Here is a 19235-nt window from a genome sequence, read left to right on the forward strand (position 1 = left end):
TGATAAAGGGGCAAGCCTCATTGCCCCTAATAGTGGGGTTACATCTTCATTATTGGCCATGATAAGCCTGGAGTATGTTGGGGGAAAAAAAACGGTCCACCCCTCAGGGTCTCCTTGAGGGGTAAGGGCCAGGTATGGCAGGGGAATACCGTGCCCATAGTTCCCTCAGGCCGTTCAGGACTGACATAAAGTCAGCCTTTCATCCTTTCAGCACGGCTCTCACACCTTAGGAGGTGGATAGTAGAAGGGATTGGTGAAGAAACTGAAACGAAAAGTATGAGTGGGAAAAAACACCATGCAAAATTAGTTGAGTCGATGGCTGAGTCCCAAGGTTGAGGAGTTCCCCATCATTGGGTCTCAGTCAGTCTCCTAAGCCCCCCCACACGACAACAACGGGCAAAGGATTGGGGGGGGGGGATATTAGTTTTCGTTTTCATCAATTTCATTCGCTCAGTGAGCGACTAGCCTTTACAGCACATATCAAATGTTGGCCACAGAGTATTCTTTGTGATCAGCCAGTTCCTGACACCCGAGGCAGGGTGGGGTAGTTAAAGAAAGGTGTGGGGGTAGAGGGGGTGAAGCTGAGAATGTTGGGAGAGTAGGAATGTCTCCTGGAGGTTGATTGTTGACCTGGGTGGATGATGTGATAGTAGGTATTGGGGAGGGGTAATGCTAGCAGTGTTCAGAGTCGTGGTCAAAGGAGAGGCTAATTGATGTAGGAGCAAGCCTCATTACCCCTAATAATGTTATAACTCTTCATTACTGGCCATGGTAAGCCTAGAGTATATTGAGGAGAGAAACAGTTCACCGCTTAGGGTCCCCTCGAGGGGTATGGGCTAGACAACTATACAGAATACCGTGCCCATGACTCCTCCAAGCCGTTCGTGACTAGCAAAGTCGGCCTTTCATCCTTTTAACACGGCTCTCACACCTTAGGAAATGTATAGTAGAAGGGGTTGGAGAAGAGAAGGGGGAGAGAGAAGACCGTGGAAATCAACTGAATCGAGGGCTGAAGCTCAAGGAAGAGATCCCTTGGATTGGGTCTCAGTCTTCGTTTCCGAAGCCTACACGCACTCTACGGGCAAGGAAATGGGGGGAGGGGGTGAAGAATTATATTAAGGGAGGAGGTAGAAAACGAAGACGATTGTGCAGGAGGTGGGTTGGAGGATATTGGGAGTGAGGAAGGTTATAACAAGGGTAGACGATTCAAGATGGGTTGACAGCACGTATCGAGGAGGGAGATGTGGTAGAAGTGGTTGGAGTCGTGATCAAAGGAGAGTAGGGAGTCGCCAAACCAGGAGTTCGATTCAGAGAGCCTAGCTGATAAAGGAGCAAATCTCAATGATCCTCATACAGGTACAAAATCTTCATTACTGGCCATAGCAAGCCTGAAATATGCGGGGAAGATAAAAGGTCCACCCCTCAAGGGTCCGCATGAGGGGTAAGGGCTAGACAATTAGCAATCAGCCTTTCATCCTTTCAACACGGTTCTTGCACCTTAGGAAGAGGACAGGGGAAGGGCTGGGGAATATAAGAAAGGGAAAGGGGAAGAAAAGACTTTGCAAAATTAGTTGAGTCGAAGGCTGAAAGTCAAGGTAGGGTAGATCCCCAGCATTGGTCCTCTGTCTGTCTCCATTACAACAACGGGCAAGGGATTGAGGGGAACACCAAGGTTATATTTGTTTCAACTCTTTCTGCTTTTCGTACGCTAGCTCTTATGAGCGTTTTAAAGAACTGTATATTTACCCTGTTTAATTTGTACCATATATTTGAATAATTGTATGTATATAGATACTACATCACTTATTTTCATTTTTTTCCAACTTTTCCTTCTTATTTTCACAATTCGTTTGCCTTACAGCCAAGGGATAAAGAAGGGATAAAGAAAACAACAGATAACTGCACAAGCTTTTATTACATTAAAGAGGAAAATGTAAGACTTTTGGGAAGAAAATCTGGCCCCACTCATTATAATACTATGGAAATCAAAGAAGCCCCAGTAAGTTTTAAAAGCACCAACACCACTAATGCCCACTTGCTACTGCTCAGCTCTCTGTTCTTATATATGCACAACTTTAAAATTTTGGTAATGAATTTAATTTTTTTTAACAATCCAGGTGGTCTAACTAAAAGACACAGGGGAGGAACTAGCACAGTAAATAGCCGTCAGTCTGGCAATTCCAGGTGTTAAAACCCCAGTGTCTTTTAGTGATCACCAAGCCACTGTAAAAGGTGTGCCCTCCATCCTAGTAGGGAGAGGTGCTTCCGATTTTAAATAGCCGTCTCTATCAGAAGCTCCTGGTGGTAAAACTCTCTACTAGACTTTCAAAAAGGGCAACACTTCCCTATATTCTTAAGGTTACGGAGCAAAACGAAAAAAAGCCAAACTGTAGGTGCAACTTTTTCCTACACACTTTAGGAATATAACTGTGCACTACTGTAAGCCAAGAGTAAACTGTGGGGACACTGAGCATGGCAAGGGCAGCAGTTTACAGACACCATGACTCTACACAGCTGTTATGCAGACCTCGTCATAACTACCGCGAGCCTGTTAATGATGGGACCAGCTTCTTGTTTTGATAGTTGCATAGGTGAAAGTGAAGAAAATAAATGGAGTCGAAAGTGTCAAATTTTGGCTATGAGTAGCTCATTCACAACCTCACCTATAGATGATAGCTTAGCTGCCATAGCTTACCAAAGCTTTTGCAGTGAGAAGCCAAATTACAATTTTGATCACTGTTAAGCTAACTGCCAAAAGTACTGGAATCTAAATGCATTATAATGTGCACACATATATTATTTATGACTGACTATGGTCTTTAAAATAGTATCTCTTGAATAATCTAGAAAAATCAGGATAAAGCTCTCAAAGTGTTGCAAGCTACTGCGAGAACAGAGTGCGTGTGAACTCGATGTAGTCCAGGGCTCCAGGAACCGCCAGATTGCTTTTGGGGTCGACATATGGTTTCATGCGACCGACGCAATAGTCCGCCATTTCTTTGGTGAGGTTCTAAAAAGAGAGAGAAAAAAATTATATGTATATGAATTAATCATAACAGAATTGTAGTTTCCTTTATAAATGTAATTCCTACTATATTTTCTATTACAATTATTAACTTGATTATTATCAAAATTGCACATGGCAACACTTCGTCTTTTTGACTTACACTAATCCAGTAATTAAAAACTATCTGCCATTTCATTTCCTTTAAAATGTCAAAACAAGAAATAAAATTTGAAGAAATTACCTGGTATAGTTCTTCCCGTAACACATAGGGGCGGTCTCCTGCCGCAATGGCACGGAAGGCGTTTTCAATCTCCTCGGAGCTGTGGACATTCTCTGTTTCTTTGGAGATCATGAAGGCCATGTACTCCTGTAGAGAAACAAAGCCATCCCTGTTTGGATCCACGACATCCAGGATGGCCTCAAACTCAGGATCACTCTGCCCTTCTTCAACCATGGGTAGATCGTAACCTAAAGCACGTAGACAGGATTTGAACTCGGCGTGGTTCAGGCGACCAGTCTTCTCCTTGTCGAAGTGCTTGAACATCATGCTGAACTCCTTGAGGGCATCTTCTGACACACCCGACTGGTTTCGAGCTTGGATCTGTTGTTCCAAGTTGTGCTGCATTCGCATTCCAAGCTGGTCCAACTGATCCCACTGCTGCGCCAAGCCCACCGTGCTGAAAAGTGGTATATGGATGTGAGAGTTGCTGAAGTTCTTTAATCCCTTACACTATACAAATAATCAATTGAATTATTTTATTTGCTATACTAATCTAATGTCAAAGCCAGCTAGAATTGCTTTCCTGGGCAAAATCATCTAATCCTCATTGAAGAATCTATATACTCACTCAGTTTCAAATTAATATTCTTTGTAACCCATTTACGACCCTTGCTTCCTGTCCCTTAGTACAAGTCTTCACTTTCCTCTTCAGTAATCTACTCAGGCCTCACAAGTACGTACCTGTGTTCTGTGTATCGGTTGTCGAGAATAAGATGCTCTTCCAGAATCTGTCCCAGGTCCTCAATCTTCTTCAGGTCTGCACGCCTAGCTCGTACCTCAGCTGCTTTCTGCCGTGTGGCTTCAAGCTGCTGCTCCAGTGTGCCTGAGCCCTCCATCATCGATGACCTAATAGAAATACACCCTACAGTTAATTACTGTCACAAAAGGAAAAAAAATATGGTGTTTCCTGAAGATCATGTTTGCATTAACCTCTCATTTGCTAATAATTCTAAATTCTTGTTCTATCTGCCAAAATCACTCTGTGATTATATCTTCACTAATGTAACAAAGAAATTGGGGAGTTAGCATACAAACACTATATACATTGACCAAGTACTGGTAAAAAAAAAAAATATAAAAAAAACAACAAACAAACAAAAAAAACCTATGTTAAAATCACTCAAATTCTTATTAATATAGAATGCTGCTAGCATAGTACACAAATACACACACACACACACACACACACACACACACACACACACACACACACACACACACACACACACACACACACACACACACACACACACACACACACACACACACACACACACACACCACACACACAAATACACACACAAATACACACACACACACAAATACACACACACACACAAATACACACACACACACAAACACACACACACACACACACACACACACTCACACACACACACACACACACACACACCTATAAATATATCCATATGCATATACACATATAAATATATACATATACATGTACATACATATATATCCATATACATACATATATACATATACATACATATATACATACATATATATACAAATAGACATATATCCTTAAATATATACATATATCATATATATACATATACATATACATATATATATCCATACATATACACATACATACATATACACATACATATATATATCCATACATATATATATCCATACATATATATATCCATACATATACACATCCATACATATACACATATATACATATACACATATATACATATACACATATATACATATACACATATACACATATACACATATACACATATACACATATACACATACATACACACACACACACACACACACACACACACACACACACACACACACACACACACACACACACACACACACACACACACACAAATGGTAATGCAACCAAAATTCTGTTAAAATTCTCAAAACTTCAAAATAAAAATATGATAGCACCAACCCTATAGCTCTTCTCATATGTTTGTATTACTTAAACAAATATTAGGCAACTGTACAAAGAGAAAACTAAAAAATAAAAAAAATAAAAAAAAAATAATGGTCTGTCAAAGAAAAAAAATATATATTTACATATATTGCCACTAATCTACCTCCACACAAATTAAACATCTATTATGCAGATAATAAATAACAATAATAAAAGACAGCATTAAGCATTTGCCATTACAATCTATTCATTCAGTCACTGTCTGGTGTATTGTGTTAATATGACAATGATTTCTGAAGCCAGGCCCCCAAACAAAAGTGTTATAGAATCGGCTCATATCCCAGTCGATCTTTAGTGATATGTTACCCTGGAGAGAAAGTGCAAGGTTAGATGGTTAATCTTAAAACTAAAATTAATGTTGACTGTGCACAGCTGTAAGCTATTGTGAATGTGTTGGTCACACTCTGTTTAGTCCAAAAATGTTGCCTGTTGTTTTAAATGTATACATTAACAAAGAAATATTTCCAAAACCAATCAAAATTAGAAATTAAAATTAACAGTAGTAAAGAAAGCTAGATAAATCAATAAGTAAATCCTTAAAAGAAAAAAAAAAATCTTTTAAATGAACAATATTAAAAACATTAAAAGGAAAATGACATTCATATATTATAAACTAATCATACTGGGAGCACAGCTTAAAAAAAAAAAAAAAATTAAATAAAAAAACATGTAGGGAAAATAATCATACAAATAACGCACCATAACAGCATAAGTGTAAATGTGTTCCAGTCGTTTCCTTTATCATAAGACAGTCTCAAATTTATAGAAAAAAGTAATTCATTTAAAATCTAGTACTGTCAGAGGATAAAAGAAACTATGAATTTCAAGTAAGAGATGTGTAAAATTCACAAATTAATAATATAGTTGCCTTTTGCCAAAAAACATATTAACTGAAGACCTTGAGGGTTATCAGCATGAGCAATAGTAAATAACCCAATTTTACTGAAAATGTTACCCAAAACATCTCAAGAGACGTTTCATACAAAGGAGTTGCTTTTGGCACAAGACAACTTTCTACAAATCAGTGGTTAATTTCAAGCCATAACCAAGCTCATGCAATAGTGCACGATATTGACCTCTCATCATAGCCGATAAGGGAGAAGCCCAGCAGACTAAACCTGTTTAGAAGTAAAAAAACAAAAATGGGTCAGCCCCACGTCCTCCATGTGAGCTCAGCGCCACATCACCTGCTGTCATCAGTGCCACCACCATCACCATAAGCTCATAACAAGAGACATTTGAAGCACATCTTGGGAGTCATTTGACTTGGACAAAACACGTCTTTAGCAAATTTTCCAAAGCTTGCGTATTCTACATAATTCATGAAGATATATATATATATACACAAACACCCAAATATATTTACATAAAAAGTTGAGATACAGTCAAACGGAAACAAAAATAGTGTGCCCTATTCCGTATGATCATGTATGTTAACGTTATCAGGAAATTCTTATATTCTTATATATAATAAATCTAAACAACAGGCCTTTACCTGGTATCTGTCAACAGCTGGTGGAAAGCATTGGCATGCTTGGCAAACTCCTTTCGTAGTTTGTCGTTCTCTTCCTGTCTTTGTGCTTCCTTGGCAAGTTCCATGTCTCGTTCCTGTTGCAAAATCACATATTAGTATCTCCATATTTTAAGAAAGTTTCAAAGCATCACTTCTGAATTATGAGGCTACATGAAAATATCACCTTGCTATTTTTGTCTTTGTATTAAGCTAAATGCATTAACAGAAATGCAAAATCAAGTTACAAACTTGGCAATAATCTTTGCTCTTAAATTCTAAACAATGAAGCTTACCTTAATGATCTTCTGCAGGTTACGCCAGGTGTCTTCCAGGGCTTCCATGGTGAACCAAGTGTAAGGATTTGGTCCCACATTGTAGCTCTTAATCTGCTGGTCTAGAGCAGCCAGGGCCTCAAAGTCTGCCTGGGCTGAAGACAGAGAAGCCTGGAACTGGGCATGTGCTTCACGCAGTGCCCGAATCTCCTCAATGCTGTTAATAAAATATATAGCTAAGTTCAAATGTAAAGAGTCTTTACACCCAATTAAAAAAGATAAAGAACACTTAAGTGAAAGTTATAGTTTTATTGATTTCTGTATACTCAATTCTGTGTATAAGATAGACTACAGTTTACTATCTTTATCTAAAATTGGCAAGAAAGTCTAAAAATGTCTTCACTCTTACCTGTTGCAACGCACAGGATCAGTGAGATCTTCCTCAGCATTCTCAAACCAAGAGTTGAAAGCAGATGCCTTCTTGGCAAAGAACAGGTACAGCTCCTCGATTTGTCGGAACCGCTCCTGTTAATGGGAAATGAAAAGAAAGACAATTATTAGCAATATTTCTACCTGCAGGCATAAAATTGTGAAATATCAATGACAGACTGAAAATAAATAAAAGTGTATGTATCTCACCTGCATGACTTGCAGTTTCTTCTTGCGGTCGAGAGAGTCATCAAGAAGCTTCTTCCAGCGTGCAATCACATCGCCATGGCGTTTGATGATGGATTCAGACTGCTCATGGTTACCAGACACCAGCTGATCCTTGAGGGCAGTGATATTCTGGATGCCCTCATTTTCAAAGGCTGCCAAACCTGAGATGGGATAAAGACAATGATAGCATAACATGGATATAAACTTTGAGCAAATGTATGAAATTTAACTTCAAATTTGTAATGCTTGTTCCATCACAAATTCCTCATGCTGCATATTTACAACAAATAATACTTACCAGCATCAAATGTCTCCTGTTTTGTCAGGAGAGTCTGGACAGTAGAAAGATCTCGTCCAAACTCCTCAGACTTAACATGGCTCTCCTTGTCAGCAATCCAAGACTCGACAACATCAGCCTTCCAGATGAACTGCAAATAAGCCAGGCTATCCGCCAACTTGCTCTTCCTGCGTGCAGCAATGCCACTGAGGGCCTCCAGTTTGTCCTTCAACTGCTGGCACCTCTGCTTGATAGATTCAGCATGGTGATTGCCTTCTCCTACCAGCTTTGAGCCAGCCTCACACACATCATTGCAACGGTCACGATGCACAGCAAAATCAGTTTCAAAAGCATCATGCTTCTTCAGGAGTCCCTGTGCAGCAGCCATGTTATCACCATAATCAGGGACAGAGAGTAGCTGGGTCTTCTCACTTATCCAGGCCTCTTCCTCTTCCACCTTAGCCAAGAACTGCTGGTAAATGAGAGACTGGTCCAATTTCTGGCCTCTTTGGTCAGCCATTGCCTTCAGCTGGGACCAAGTCTCAGACAGCTGCTGCAGGCGGGATTCAATTTCAGCAACACCAACATTTGAGACACCCATCAGTTTCTCACCAGCCTCCTGCACTGATTGGATGGCAGGTTCGTGAGATGCTAGCTCAGCCTCGAGACGCTTGTGTTTCTTGCGCAGGTTCTGGACACCAGTGAGGTCACGACCATAGTCCTCTGATGCCACAAGCAGTTTCTTTTCCTTAATCCAGGATTCTTCATCTGCAATGTCACGGAAGAATTGGTGGAGGGTGAGGGCCTCATTCAGGCGTGACTGACGATGAGCAGCCAGGTTCTTGATGCGCTCATATCGTTCATTGATGCTCTGGCGCTTCTCCTGAATGTTGGCAGTGTCAAACTGACCACTTTCCACAAGGGAATCAGCCTGTCCATTCATGTCATTAATGCGATCTTCATGAGCCTGGATGTCAGCCTCAACCAGCTGATGTTTCTTCATCAGATTCTGGACACTAGCAAGGTCTTTGCCAACATCCTCATTGGTAAGGAGAGATTCCACCTCACCAAGCCAGAAGTCCAAGTCCTTGACAGCAGCAATGAATGTGCGCTGCTTGTTGGCTTCCTTGAGCTTCAGGGACTTTTCAGCTGACTTCTGAGTCAAGAAGTCCCACTGCTCAGAGATGGATTCCAGCCTTTGCTGCACAGCCTCTTCTGATCCTGCACACTGGTGTTTGTCAATGAGGTTCTGACCCATAGCAAGAACAGCTTGGATCCTGTCAGCATTGGCAGCCAATTCAGCTTCAAATGCCTGATGTTTCTGGTGCTTTGATTGGATGTTTGCAGGATCCTTGAAGCTCTCCTCCGTAGCAACCTGGAGCTTTTCAGCAATCCAGTTTTCAATTTCATCAGCATCACGAGAGAACTGTTGGAGAGTCTGTGACTCGCCAAGCTTAGAGCGTTTCTCAATCAAGGCTTCCTTGAGATGCTGCCAGCGTTCCAACACCTGGCTTCTCTTGTCACCAATATCCTTGCTGGCATAATGTTCAGCAGCAACCAACTGATCAGCAAAGATGTTGAGTGCAGCAATCTTCTCTTCCTGTGCATTGATAGCCTTATCAAAGTCCTCGTGCTTCTTGATAAGAGCTTCAACATTGTCTGACTTGGCATCAGCTTCATCAGAGGATAGGAAGGCTTCCCTAGATGACATCCAGTTTTCTGCCTGTTCACAGTCACGGTAGAACAGCTGCAATTCCAAGCATTGGTCCAACTTCATGCGCCGTGCAATCCAAGCCCTAATTAAAAGAAGCATAAAACAGTTAAGATACAGAACAAATAATGATCACAACAAAAAAAAGTTATGCAATGACATGTATTTGCTTGATTTGCAAACCATATTTACCAGATTCATAAAATGTCAATAGAATTGTAGATAATACAATAATTACAATATTACAATAACAATGTTCAACGTCTACATAAACTAATTTGGGGGTTTTGTAGGAGGTACTAACAACTGCCTATTCTTAAAAAGCCAACCAAATTCTCAAAACTTACCTTTCCAGTTCCTGCCGAGCTTCGTTCATGGCGTCCAGCTTCTCCTGAACTTCAGCAGAGGCAAAGTGGCCCGACTGCAGGAGCTGATGACCAAAGAGCTCGAAAGCCTGGAAGGTCCCAGCTCTGGCATCAATTTCCGTGCGGTGTTCCTGAAACCCAACAGGAGGAGGTTAATATCATGGTCAATGAGCGGTATATTCCTTAAACGAAAGATGGTCATATCTGCATAGTCACTGCCCCAATTTGGTGTTATTCAAAAAAGATAATGGAAATGTTTGTATTCTCTGTTAATAGAGAATAATGAAATAAAAAGAATTATATAAAAAAGGCTAAATAATGCACACCAGGTTATTCTTATGAAACAAAACTGTCTATTCTGTAATGTTCATGCTTTTCAAAATTTTAATATACATATTTTGGCACTATGGCTCTTTTCTGATCTGGAATTTAATATATGATCATATATTGGAAAAATTGCATATCTGTTTAAGACATTATTCATACTACTCTGTCACAAAAAGATATTCATTATAAGATTTTAAAAACTAACTTGATAAATGTTTGACAAATTATATACTACATATTCTGAACTTCTTTATATGGTATTATATCAAGATGGTTTCTTGCTTTTTTCATGATCATTTATTTACTTTTCTTGTTCAATAAAAATTTGGCCCATTTGTAAAATGAACTGCCCTTAATTTTGCAATTATGAACTAACTTATATTACACAATTTTTCCATGCAACAAAATTCTGAATGGTCTGTGCTCAACTGTGCTTGGGAATGTGTTAGATAACAGATACTATAGTTCAAATGAGAAAGAATTACAGTGCTTAGTGCTTCTCTGTGCCAAGGTGTTGATGTGAAGTCAATCTCATAAATTAACAACCTGCAGTGTGTTGAAATCTAGTCCAAATCTTGAGAGAGTTGTGATCCTCAATATGAAATTAACACATCCATTACATCTGCACCATATTATAATCACTCTTGCTGTCCAAATCTATTTCAGATATTGTTCTTTTATTAGCATCACCAATATCAGCCCTTTCAGTAAGTTCCACCTATCCATCAGGTCAGAAATAAGACAAAGTACCAAGAGAATTGCTAGTGCATGACATATGATAAAACAACAGCAATTTTGCCATAGGGTTGAATATCACTATCACCATTATTCATTTCACTCATTATTCTTAATATCATTCTTATTACTTCCTATCATTATTGCTATCATCAATATTATAAACATCACATTCCCATAAAAAGATTGCAATAGTATTCCAGTTCTTAAAAACATTCCAGCTCCACAGAATCACATCCACAGATAATGCCCAGATGTAGGTAAGTGTGTGAAAAGTTGCTCCGTATCACATCAGGATGACTAAGTATTACTTTTCTGGTGTCGTTCAAATCAAATTATCATCTCACACACTCCATCAAGCTGGTCATAGAACAAGACATGTTCATCAGTTTCGGAAGTCTCAATCACTGATTAGTTTAGCTAACTATCTTCTCTATCTACGTCAAGTCACACATTTTGTTAGATCAGTTAGAACAATTCTATCAAAGCTGCTATCATAGCCATCTCTAGAGCCATTTGTTAGGGCTAAAAGCTGAAAAGTATAAAGGCATACAAATAAAAAACAGAAAGTTTGTCTGAAACAGGAAATTCACCACAATTTCCTCTCATCCAGTATTCCCACCACCATATTTTGTATCATCAGTCATATTAAAGATGTGTATTGGCTTCAAGTTACTTAGAGTGAGTGCTAAAGTGTGAGCAATAAATGTACAGATTAATGTACTCATACATGTAGAGTTGTGTGGACGATTACTGATGCATATATACTAGCATTTACATCTCCCATCTTAAATTCTTCCATCTTTAATTGTACTTCATCAAGAATTTTTCTGAAGGTCAAACAGATCTTATAAAAAATATATAAAATATACTCTGTCTATCAAGTAATACAGCTGCTTAAATGGGTTAAAAAAAAAAAAAAAATATTAGTAATGGCATACTACACACACATTAATAATCATTATGAACAAGACATGTATATTGTATAGGATGTCCTACCACCTTAACAATTAAATAGATATTGGCTCCTAATTGTGTCTCTGAACACTGTTGCTTTTAGTCTGATTCTGCTCTAAACATTCTCTGTGTTCAGCTTGTCCTGAACAGGTGTGACATAATTACCTCACTTGTTAACAGCAAGAGCTCCTACCACTCTTACAGTGCAAAATGGACATATGACTTCCAAAATAGTACCCATGCTATTATCAGTTACATTTACAGAAAAAAATAGAAGAGAAGGGCACTGACTGATGCTTAATTCACAAGATGACACGAGATAAAAATAAATAAATAAATAGAAAAGGAGAAAATTTTCAAGCAACAGTAAATGCCCTCCTGCAGTAATAATCTACATATGTGGCCAAACACAGGCTGAAGTCATTAGTACCCAGCATCTAATACATAACTAGAGCACTGCCCATGGCCCAATAAACACTCAAAGGAGAGAACACAGCAGTCAGTAGAGTGCGCTAGACAACCTACGACACAACTCAATACCTGAGGGATACCATAGCGAGAGTCAAACTCGGCACGGAAGTTCTAGAAAAGGAAGGTGACTTGTTACCACTGGTAGAGTCACTTAAACTATTCACTTAACTAGTTTAAATATGTTAGAAGACAAGGATTCCTCACAGTTACTTTTTTATATAAAAGGAAAATGAGAAAGATTTTAATGATGTAAACATTTAAAAGAACCTGAACTCATGATCCTTTTTTTTAAATATTAGATAGAACACACATGGCCCATGAGGTTTTAATAACTATGGGAGTGAGGATACTGATTACTTTGCTAGGAACCCCCACTCTACAGCTATAATTATTTTACAATTTGATCACCTGGCCGTCTTTTGAACTTGTCCTTCCACCTGTAAATAATTTAATAACTCCCTACTCATTTAAAACTAGTTGTTAATTTTTTCCCCTACAAATATTTACAACTCAAAACTGCACTGATGTAGTCAATCTTCCATGTACAATCTCATTATCTAAAGGGAACGTAAATTAAATAAACAAACAACAAACTTGAGGGCTTAGTATTACGAGGGAAATATTGGACAGTGGCATCCAATCTGGCTTGAGAGTTGCACAAGAATTTAACAATCTAAAGCTACATCGCCAGATTTGAGACAAATGACAAAATGTGCATTTCCCCAACAACAGACAGATGCCCTGACCAATATCTATAGGCACACCACAAACCATAGCAAAAGTGTCACTCTACCTGATGTCTCTCCAGAAGGGCTTCAGCACCAGTCACGTCTGTAGCCAGCTCATCAGAGCTAACAAGACCCATCATGGAAGCAATCCAAGAGCTCAGATCACGGTAGTCACTGAGGAAGCGTTGCAGGTCATAAGAGTCCAAGAGCTTCTCCTTGCGGGCATTGGCCTGGAAAATTTTTGGGTCAGTCAGTAATTTGTATTTTTAAAACATCATTACAAAGAAAACAACAAAAAATAATAATATTGCAAAAGCTTAGTAAATATCAGATAACAGAGTATGATATGTGATCAAATCAAAATAACCAAGGACTCAGGAAGAGCTGAACTTAAATAAGTGAAAGAAAGCAAAACTCCAAGAAGTATACCTTTGCAGTTAACTGAGTCCATAGCTCGTTGATCTCCCTCTGCTTTCCATAGATGGTGTCAGCAGCATCAGGATGGGTCTGCATGAGTCGGTTGGCAGTCTCATCCAACTGGCGGATTTTGTCGCCAAGGGCAGCAAGATCACGCTCCAGACCTGAAAGTGTGGCATACTTAGTGGAAGCTTTTGTTTCCTAATAACACACAGACACAATCATAACAAATCATTCTCTCATTCATTTCATCTGTTAGTAAACTAACCTTCATGTTTACGCTGCAGAGCTTGTACAGAGCGCAAGTCTTTGCCACAGTCATCATTGTTCAAAGCTTCATCCTTCTCCTGGATCCAATCCTTGGTTTCATCCACATCACGATGGAATCGCTGCACTTCATGAGCTGATCCAAGTTGGAACTGACGCTCCTAAAAAATTATGTTACAGTTACTGCACAATTTCAAAACTTAAATAATAGCAAAGTTTCACAGAATGCAAGATATGGCAGCTGCAAAATCTTATCAGATGTTTAGGGTTCTTCGCAGAACACCAACCTGTGCCATTTGCTGAAGTGAATTCCATTTAGTGTTGAGCTCCTCAATCTGAGTCTGGATCTTAAGAGCAGCTTCTGTCTGGCCAAGACTCATCAGCTGCATTGCAATCTCATTCATCTCAGCAAGGCGAACCTCATTGGCTTGCAAGTCAGTTTTGAAGTCATCAAACTTCTTCTGCAGTACTTCAACCTGAGAGGAACAATAAATGTATTTCTGTCAAAAAAGAGAAGAGAAGAGAAGAGAAGAGAAGAGAAGAGAAGAGAAGAGAAGAGAAGAGAAGAGAAGAGAAGAGAAGAGAAGAGAAGAGAAGAGAAGAGAAGAGAAGAGGCAGAGAGTGTTCAACCACAATCACATACCAATGAACACAGTAATACGCTTAAAACATTTTCATTGGCTTATTACTTTGTTTCCTATTTCTTTGCATTGTTTCATGTCATACAGTATGTGGCCTAACGATCAGTTCACCAACCTGCTCAAGGTCTTCGCCAACATCCTCGATCTGGGCATGCTGCTCCTTGTCCTTGATCCACTGAGCCAACTCCGCAGCTTCACGCACCAACACATAGGCCTGCACAGTCTCACTTAGCTTCTTTTGGCGTTCACGAGCCATGGCCATCAGATTCTCATATTGTGCCTGAAATTGAAAATTCAGAGTATGTGAAATGGCAAAGAATAAATCTTAAAAAGGAGACATTCTCACACACATTTACCTTTTACGTCATTCAAAACATAGAAAATCTCACCTTGATCTGGTTTTGGCGAGCAGCAATAGAATTGCTGTCAGCCAGGTTTTGCTGGGAGGCTGTTAGGCCTGAGTCAATCTTCTTGACATATGCAGCTGGCACAAAGCCTTGGCGGTCATTAACTTCCACCTTCCACCAATCCTTGTTGGTTGCATTGAGAAGAGTGAGCACATCATTCTTCTTCATGGAAACTTCCCTTGGAGATTTCTCAGTGTAGTCATAGAGAGCCACAACACATTCCTTTCCAGTGATGTCCATAACTGGGACCTCCTGCTGGCGGCATGCTGCAGCCTGTTCATCAAGGGCAGTGATTGTTGAGCTGAAAGCCTCCAGATCACTCATGAGAGCCTCATGCTTCTTTAGTAGAGCCTCAGCTGAGTCTTCATCTTTGCCAAAGTCCCCACCTGCAGCAATGGGTTCTTTCTCCTTCATCCAAGATTCAGCTTCATTAGCATCAGCAAAGTACTGGTGTGCCTGAAGAGAATCCTCAAGATCCTGACGACGTTGGTTGGCACGCTCCTTCAACTGTGCCCAGTGCTGGCTTAGAGTATTCACCCTCTGCTTGATCTCTTCACCTGCAAAATGTCCATCTCCAATCATCTCTTCCCCAGATGTAGTAACAGCAGTGATGCGGTGTTCATGGTTGTTAATTTCTGCCAATACAGCTTGGTGCTTCTTGATAAGATTTTGGACTCCAATCAGATCCCGACCTCGATTGGTGGAAGCTGCAATGGGTTCTTTTTCCCTGATCCAGGCCTCTTCATCATCAATGTCCCTGAAGAGTTGCTGTACAAGAAGAGAGTCCTTGAGTCGTTCCTTGCGGAGACCCATTGGTTTCTGAAGAGCATTGTAGCGCTCTTGCAGAGCCAGCTGCTTAGCCTTGATGTTCTCAGCATCAAAATGTCCACGGTCAACAAACTGATCTGCAGCAATGCGCACCCCATCAATCCTGTCTTGGTGGGAGCTGACATCTGCTTCCAGAAGGGCATGCTTCTTGAGTAGATTTTGAACTCCAGTCAGGTCTTTTCCATAATCTTCACTCATAAGCTGGCCCTCAATCTCTGAAAGCCAGAGCTCAATATCCTCCACTCCTCGGTTGAATTGCTGCTGTTGAGAAGCCTCCTCAAGCTTCGAGCCCTTGCTGCGTGTAGCTTCCTCAAGTGAAGTCCAGAGCTGAACTATTTCCTCCATACGACTGCCAATCCTTTCACTGGCATAGTGCTTGCTTTCCAGGAGTTCTTTGCCAGTTGATATGATTTCCTCAATACGAGACTTGTTGGCACTCAGTTCCTGGTCAAAGTTTTGGTGTTTCTGCACTTTTCCATTCAAGTTGGTCGGATCCAAATAGCTGTCATCTGTAGCAAATTTAAGCTTCTCATTGATCCATCCCTTGGTCTCATCACAGTCTCTCTCAAACTGCTGCAGCCGGTAAGAATCTTCTAGCATGGCTCGGCGACGCGCAGACATCTCTAGCAAAGCAGTGCGCCGCTCAAGCAGCAGTTCACGCCTCTGCGCAACATCATCAGCTGCATAATGCTGACCTTCAATCAGCTTGGTTGCAAATTCATCCAAAGCCTTAATCTTCTCCTCCTGAGCAGCAAGAGACTTCTCAAAGTCCTCATGCTTCTTGATCAGAGCTTCAACAGAATCAATGGAATCTCCCAAGTCCTCATTCTCCAGGAAAGCTTCTTGCTTGGCCATCCAGGTGTCAGCCTGTTCAGTGTCCCTGTAGAAGAGTTGCAGGTCCATGCACTGCTCATACAGGATGCGTCGCTCCTCCCACAAGGCAAGGAGAGCAGCCTTTTCTTGTGTTAAGGTGCCCAGCTTCTCTTTGACTTCAGTAGCAGCATGATGGTCCTTTTCCACCAGCATCTCACCTGCTGCATGAGTGCTCTTGAAGCTGTCTTCACGGGCATCAATTTCACCCTTGTGCTCTTGGTGGCGTTCAAGAAGAGCTTCAGCTCCAGCAACATCCTTGGCCAGCTCATCTGCAGAGATGATTGCCCTCATGTCATTGATCCATGAGATGAGATCACGGAAGTCAGACAGGAACCTATGCAGATAGTAGGAATCATCCAGACGCCTGCGTCGTTCCTGGGCCTTAGCAGTCAAAGTAGACCAAGAATGCTCAATCTCTGCTAGTTTAGCCTTGATCTGCTCAGCGTGGTCAGTATGGATGCCACAGAGACGAGTGGCCTCTTCCCCTAAGGTGGACACCTTGTCCTCCAGAGCAGCAAGGTCACGTTCTAAACCTTCATGCTTGCGCTGGAGGGTCTGGACAGATGCTAGGTCACGGCCATAGTCATCAGAGGACAAAACTACATCCTTTTCAGCTACCCAAGCAATGGTTTCATCTGCATCCCTGGAATGTCACATTACTTATGAGTAAAACAAAGTAAAGAAATTAAAATAAAGCAGTAGAAATAATAATAAAATAAGCTTTTAGACTACAATTATAAACAATATCAATAATAATAACTGAATTAATGCCTCTACTCAGGACATGTAAAAGTAATAATAGTAATAATAATAAAAATAATAATAATAATAATAATAATAATAATAATAATAATAATAATAATAATAATAATAATAATAATAATAATAATAATAATAATAATAATAATTAATAATAATAATAATAATAATAATAATACCAATAAAAAGAGTAATTACCATTACAAAAATTATAATAATAATAATTATAAAAACAATAACAATAACAACATTGATCATCACCATCATTATCATCATCACAACAGAAAAAAAAAAATATATATATATATATATAATCCACAAATAAAATAATAAAAGAAAAGAAAAGAAAAGAAATTAATATAATAATTTTATATATACATATACATAACGTACATATGTATATTTAGTGTGTGTGTGTGTGTGTGTGTGTGTGTGTGTGTGTGTGTGTGTGTGTGTGTGTGTGTGTGTGTGTGTGTGTGTGTGTGTGTGTGTGTGTGTGTGTGTGTGTGTGTGCATGCAATTAATACAAATAGAACTCATTTTCAGGGCTAAATAATTAAAATTATAGTTATTCAAAACAAATTCTGGAAAGAATTTCCTTGTAATTTGTCTTCCTTTGAAATTTTCATTTTACAACTCATCTACTTTTTTCCTTTACTAAGGACTTCATATTCTCTTGCTATTTAATTTTCCATCTTAAGCATAGAAAAACACAAGCTTTCAGTTATAGAGTTTATATCCATTACACTCTACTACACTTATGAAATTTTCGCAATAGTAAATTTAATGATCTACATATAAAATGCTTTTTAAGATAAATAATCTTCATTCAAAGCATTTCTTTTAGCCTAATCAAATTCCTGGTTGTAACATGAAATGGAATCAATAACAATTAATTAAAATAACATGCAATTAGTAACATATCTGCCATAGTTCAAAACTGTTCTTCAGATCTGTTCAAGTAAAGCTAAGGATTCTATAATATTACCCATTTTTACTCAAAGTATTAAGAAACATGCATCACAGAAATGATACCAATATTAACTTTTTCTTCTGTCTTATTCAATAACTGCATTACCTGTTAAATCTCTGAATTTCATGGGCACCAAACAATTTCTCCTGTCGGGTGAGAGCAAACTGACGCAGTCGTTGCCAGGCCTCGTTCAGGTCCTTCTTCCTTTTGTTGATGACATCCACTTCGGGGTGGCCTTCAGTAATCAGTTTTTCTGCCAAGGTGTTAACCTCAGTGACCCTGTATTCCTGGGCAGCCATGTCTTTCTGGAACTCATCAAACTTGCGCTGGAGAACTTCTACATGCTCCAAGTCAATGCCAAATTCCTCCGATGTTACAAACGTCTCCTTATCATTGATCCAGTACATGACTTCGTCACACTGCCGCTGGAATTGCACCAGTACCAGGGCCTGTTGGAGCCTCATGCCCTTGTCGGCTAGACGCCTCAGGAGCAGCTCCCACAGACGGTGTAACTCATCTGTTAAAATGCATTGCATATTTTTAGAACTGGGTACATGCAGTCTACAGTGGTTTGATTTATCAATTTCCTTTACAGAAATGTAGCATCATGATTGCACCAACGAGTCAGATGCAAAGACTACCTAATTTCATCTATCCCCTTCCTTTAAACTCTTCAGATTCAGATTAAGTTTCTATTTCTATTATGTTCATCATCATTAATATTTTTATAATCATTTTCATGTTTTTAACAATAACTGAAAAACAATATGAACTTCA

General features: G+C 39.5%; 1 protein-coding gene across 2 annotated transcripts in view; it reads right to left on the bottom strand.

Annotated features, from left to right (window-relative positions):
- Positions 1 to 1896: 1896 nt before the first annotated feature.
- LOC125027358 (spectrin alpha chain-like) overlaps positions 1897 to 19235 on the bottom strand; it is a 28123-nt gene continuing 10784 nt past the window's right edge. Inside the window, exons 4-20 of one of the 2 annotated variants that reach the window (XM_047616397.1) lie at positions 18564 to 18975; positions 15008 to 17369; positions 14734 to 14898; positions 14265 to 14453; positions 13979 to 14138; positions 13723 to 13874; positions 13359 to 13523; positions 10058 to 10206; positions 8021 to 9795; positions 7705 to 7883; positions 7475 to 7590; positions 7087 to 7282; positions 6776 to 6888; positions 6357 to 6398; positions 3969 to 4133; positions 3249 to 3684; positions 1897 to 3010 (exon numbers count right to left, since the gene is read on the bottom strand). In XM_047616397.1, the coding sequence (XP_047472353.1) occupies positions 2882 to 3010; positions 3249 to 3684; positions 3969 to 4133; positions 6357 to 6398; positions 6776 to 6888; positions 7087 to 7282; positions 7475 to 7590; positions 7705 to 7883; positions 8021 to 9795; positions 10058 to 10206; positions 13359 to 13523; positions 13723 to 13874; positions 13979 to 14138; positions 14265 to 14453; positions 14734 to 14898; positions 15008 to 17369; positions 18564 to 18975 (6905 nt within the window). In that variant the 3' untranslated portion in view covers positions 1897 to 2881. The remainder of the gene's footprint in view (positions 3011 to 3248; positions 3685 to 3968; positions 4134 to 6356; positions 6399 to 6775; positions 6889 to 7086; positions 7283 to 7474; positions 7591 to 7704; positions 7884 to 8020; positions 9796 to 10057; positions 10207 to 13358; positions 13524 to 13722; positions 13875 to 13978; positions 14139 to 14264; positions 14454 to 14733; positions 14899 to 15007; positions 17370 to 18563; positions 18976 to 19235) is intronic. The other variant, XM_047616398.1, reaches the window with a different exon arrangement.

Source organism: Penaeus chinensis, chromosome 7 (genome assembly GCF_019202785.1).
Source record: "Penaeus chinensis breed Huanghai No. 1 chromosome 7, ASM1920278v2, whole genome shotgun sequence".
NCBI classification, from domain to species: domain Eukaryota; kingdom Metazoa; phylum Arthropoda; class Malacostraca; order Decapoda; family Penaeidae; genus Penaeus; species Penaeus chinensis.